Source organism: Bison bison, unplaced genomic scaffold (genome assembly GCF_000754665.1).
Source record: "Bison bison bison isolate TAMUID 2011002044 unplaced genomic scaffold, Bison_UMD1.0 scf7180017864291, whole genome shotgun sequence".
Classification (NCBI taxonomy): Eukaryota; Metazoa; Chordata; class Mammalia; order Artiodactyla; family Bovidae; genus Bison; species Bison bison.
In genome coordinates, this window is record NW_011494863.1 from 8,992,953 (window position 1) to 8,998,129 (window position 5,177).

Here is a 5,177-nt window from a genome sequence, read left to right on the forward strand (position 1 = left end):
ATATTTGTGATCGACTGCATCCTGTCATTTAATGTCTGCAGTCACATTTCCTGAGACAGAGTCCTCAGAATGTGAGGAGGATGGGGAAGGGAAAAGCATCCTGAAAGAAACCCTGTCCAAAATTATAGGATTGCTGTATTTTGTAAAACTCGGTTTATTTTGAGTTTGCCTCCAGCCTCTGTTCTTGGTATAATCAAACATGCCTTTGAGGAAAAAGCATATAGGAGCAACAGGACATATTTAGATGCATTTTATTCAGCAATCAGGCCAGCCATGCATTGTAGTGTACTTATGGGATTTCAGAACTTTGGTTCTCAGCAAGGCCCAGATTTTTGAATGAGGACAGGAGTCTGACGTTCCCTGTAGAAGAGATTGGGGAAAAAAAAATTAGTTTAAACTTTGCTGAGAAAATGTGACTATGGGGGGAAAACAAGGAAAAAATTCAGCTTTATTTAAAATGAGAGGTTTGAGATTTCCTTCCATTTCTGTTTCTCTTATTCATATATTCATTCACTTATTAAGTCATCAAATACTGATTGAGAACTACTACCTATATTGAGAATACAACAGAAGGGAAAAATGTTCATCCTTATAGAGTTGACAGATCTAGCAGGGCATCATTAAAAGCCTTGGAATTAATCTTTAATCCATTGTTGCTTTTCCTGCTGCCGTCATTGTCCTAGCCACCAGATTTCCAGCTTAGCAGGTGCCCAGGCTACTTTCGGATCTTTGCCTTAGGACTCTGGGGATTCCCATCTGTGAGATTTTGCAAAAGGAAATCATATCCTTATCTCGTAGGATAGTTGCTTTATTTAGCATCTAGACAGAGCCCATGGTTGGACTTATTTTCCATAGCTATGCTGTCCATGACAGCTGACATGATCTCATATAGCTGCTTAAATTTAAATCAGTTTAATAATGTTAAAAGTCCAGCTTTTTGGTTACGGTAGCCACGTTTTAAGTGCTGGTGCCATGACTAGAGGCCTCCATATTGGACAGCATTTCCGTCATCGCTAAAGGTTCTTACAGAAGAATGCTAGTTTATAGAAAAGAATTTGCCAGTGTAGGTTGCCTGAGAAGATATAGAGTAATTAGAAAAAAAGTTCTTACTGAATATATCTGCCAGGAGCACAGTGATCAAGGAGATGCAAGCCCTTGTTCTTCTACTCATTGCAAAACTCAACAACTAGGGTCAGAACCTGGATCTAGTTAACCATACAATATATTAACACTTTTTTGGTGGTTTTGATGGGCAGTAGAAAGAAAAGCAAAATGATACATGAGTAGCATTGAAGCATATATATTACCACATGTAAAATAGATATCTAATAGAAAGTTGCTAAACAACACAGGGAGTTCAACGCAGTCCTCTGTGACAGCCTGGAGGGGTGGGACGAGGTGGGGGCAGTTCAAGAGGGAGGAGACATATGTATACTTACGGCTGATTCACACTCTTGTGTAAACATTGTCAAACAACTATCCTCCAGCTAAAAGTATTTTTTAAAAAATGGTACTTTTGAAAAAGCCACATTTCTCTCTCTTGCTTTCTTAGAGAAATATAGGAATTATAGGAATAGAAGTACTTTTTTGGGCATTCAAATATTGCCCCCTTATTTACATATTTTTAGAAGAATAGAAAAAACAGGTAGGACTGATAGATTTTTAAAATCTAAAGAAACAGGGCGTCCCAGCCCTATGCTCATATTTTTCCAGTGTTTCACTCTAAATGTTAGGCCGTTTGATCTTGGCACTTGGAAGTCGCCCAAGTCTCAAGGCTGTTGTACTGCTTTCCCCTCCCCTTGGACAGAAATATGATGTTTGACTTTAACATCAATAACATAGGCCTTGAGAAAATTAACAGGTGGTTTCAACTTTCTTTTATAAGTTTTTAGCGTGGGATTTTTTTAAAAGCAGAGAATCTAATGTTTTCAGCCTACAACTTTAGGATATTAAATATTTCTCCCTGGGAACCTATTTCCACAATCCTTGTTAAATACCAAGAATTTTCTGAAATGATTTAAAGCAGATCAAAGAGAGGGTTCATGATACAGTGAATTAGAGCAGTGGAATGATGGAAGTGCATGCAGTCATTTGAGCCTAAATCAAAGTCTTAACACCACATCAGTTCCAAAATAACAGAATTTTCTAGGTTCCTTGCGGAATCTCTTTTGTTTGACCATTCTACATCTTTATTTAACCTGGAAGGCTTTTGTGATACTATGAAAACAGACCACTGTTTAAATGACTTCCTTTTCATGAATCCTTTCTTGACCCTTTCAGTAAGAAGCAATCTGTCTCTCTCCTTCATTCCTATAGCACATTGCTAACACCCATGTAACGGCATTTGTCACAAGTTACAAGAAATTACCTTATTTGTGCTATTTTCTCTTAGTTATATTCACAAGTGGAGGAGACTAGCACAATGCTTGGCAGAAAGTGTTCAATAGCAAAGACAGAATATCTGTGGCAAATTTATTTCTCTGAGCTCGTGAGTCTGATTCCCATCACTAGCCACCTACAGTCAGTTCAGAAACTCCACTGAGGCTGGTTCTCACATCCATTAAAAAAAGTGTTACCAAAATATGTTTTTGGTCACCTAATCAATATAATTCACCTTTGCATATTTTAGGACTTTAGTAAATACTATGATTACTATTGCAAAGAATGTTTTTTTTTAAGTATAAGGGAATTTGGGGTACATTGTGAGCTTTAAAAAATCCATACTATCTCGTTTGCTAAAAAACCTTGAAGTTTTTTTATCATAGAACTGACTTTTTAAAAAAATAATTGAAAGAAGCATTCAAACACTTCACCTCCTCTGCTGCTGCTGCTGCTGCTAAGTCGCTTCAGTCATGTCCGACTCTGTGCGACCCCATAGCCGGCAGCCCACCAGGCTCCCAGGTCCCTGGGATTCTCCAGGCAAGAACACTGGAGTGGGTTGCCATTTCCTTCTCCAATGCATGAAAGTGAAAACTGAAAGTGAAGTCGCTCAGTCGTGTCTAACTCCCAGCGACCCCATGGACTGCAGCCCACCAGGCTCCTCCATCCATGAGAGTTTCCAGGCAAGAGTACTGGAGTGGGGTGCCATTCACCTCCTCTATTGCTTGGTAATTTCTTAAACACCTTTTATACTGCACCATATTATTACTTACTTTCTGGCTTTTGTTCAGTTTTTTCTTCATATTGGAATACTTCTCTCTTTTTCTTTAGAATGTCCTAGAGAAAGCCTCCAAACTTCTCAAAATCCTAGCAGGCATAATTAATTCTTTTTGATTTTGTGCTCTCAGAGCACTTTGCTTACACGACCACTGACCCCACTGTGTTAGCATTGAGCGTAAGCAAACTGGGAGACAAAACCTGGAGGATTTTCTTCTGTATCTCACATGTACTTAGGCTGGTACCTGACTTTATCATGGAAAGAGCAAGGATTTCGTACCAGATCTGTCACTCATTGCTAAGCATTATTTAAACTAACTAAATCTCAGTTTTCTCCTGGACATAATAAGCTTAGTATTATTTACCTCATAGAGTCATTATGAATATTAAATACCTTGCACAATGCTTGACACAATGTATACTCTTCTATCATAATGCACACACACTTCTATATAATCTTTACAGATATATAATGAGAAAAAGATCAAGAATATTTGAGGGAAAACTAGGTATTTTGTTTTTCACATGGTGAAATTCATGTTATTGGCATATTCACTGAGTCTTAGATATATAAAAATCTGAAGACATCTAGCTTAAAATATATATTTTAAAAGAAATTCAAGCTTGTACTCACTTATTTTCCATACATAACAAGCATTCATTAGAATAAGTAACTCCATCTGTCCCACAGACAGGGTTATAGATCCTGGGACATCCGTTCACTTCATTTGTGCACTTGGCCTATAAATGGAATGAAACAGAATCATTTCCCATCATTTTTCATTCTTTGAATTTATAGCACAGTCTCTAAAATCTCCCTGAGTTGATCACCTTAAAAATGGATTGGAAGGCTGATACTAAGTGTTCTAAAGGGAAGAATCCAAAATTTGTGTTCAGAAAACCTGGTTTTAAGTAATGCCTCTGCTACTTACAGGCTGTGTGACATTGGGAAATCTCTTGGTGTCTCTGAACCACAGTCACTTCATTTGCCAAACAAGAATGATGTTGTCCTTTTTCCTACCTGTCTCATCGTGGTGTTGTGAGGTTTGAATAGGGTGAGTGAGAGAATGTTCAAGTTTACAGTCACTACAAGTGCCAGCTTCTCTCAGGTCAGCCATACCTTGAAGCATGTTCTTTCTTGCACACAGTAGTCCTGTTCCCTTGGTCTTATCCAAGTCACTTAAAGACGTGCAGTGCCTTCCACCTTTGGAGTTTTTGCACAGCCTGTTTTCTCTACCATCAGTAAGAACTAGTAATTATGAAATGACTTTCACAGGGCAGACACTGTCCAAAATGCTTTTTATGTATTATTATATTTAAACTTCACAACTAGCCTATGAACTTTTTTTATCATACTTTCCTTCTAGTAAGGATAATGAAGTACAAAGGGAGTAAATCATCCCAGGTCACACACGTAATAATTACTGGTTCCTGGATTTAAACCCTGTCAATCCAGGTCCTGAACTTTAGCTCTTCACCACTTGACTCTAATATTTATTTATTTTTGGCTGCTCTGGGTCTTTGTTGCTGCACAGACTTTGTCTAGTTGCAGTGAGCACAGGCTACTCTCTAGTTACCGGGTGTGGGCTTCTCATTGCAGTGGCTTCTCCTGTAGCGGAGCATGAGTCTAGGGACCCATGGGCTTCAGGAGTGGCAGCTTGAGGGCTCAGTAGTTGCGGTTCCTGGGCTCTAGAGCATGAAACCCATTTGCCAATGGTTTTGGCAAACATGTTTTTTGCTCCGCGGCTTGTGGGATCCTCCCCAACCGTGGATCAAACCCAGGTCTCTTGCACTGGTAGGAGGATTCTTTATCACTGAGTCACCACGGAAACTCTAGGGTAAGTTGCTAATGGAATCAGAGCTTCTTTATAATACATCACAGATGTAGTAATTTATTTACTCATGCACTTTTGGTTTGTCATTGGCCTTCTCACTACGTATAAATGTAATGAAAAGAGGACACTTCTTCCGCTGGTCTCCACTTAAAATTCGTGTCCTACAAGATAGCCCCACTATATATA

At 38.8% G+C, this 5,177-nt stretch overlaps 1 protein-coding gene across 1 annotated transcript in view; it reads right to left on the reverse strand.

Annotated features, from left to right (window-relative positions):
• Positions 1–237: 237 nt before the first annotated feature.
• Positions 238–5,177, reverse strand: part of SPINK1 (serine peptidase inhibitor, Kazal type 1) — a 7,139-nt gene continuing 2,199 nt past the window's right edge. Inside the window, exons 3-4 of the mRNA XM_010850478.1 lie at positions 3,791–3,897; positions 238–360 (exon numbers count right to left, since the gene is read on the reverse strand). Coding sequence (XP_010848780.1) covers positions 315–360; positions 3,791–3,897 — 153 coding nt within the window. The 3' untranslated portion in view covers positions 238–314. The remainder of the gene's footprint in view (positions 361–3,790; positions 3,898–5,177) is intronic.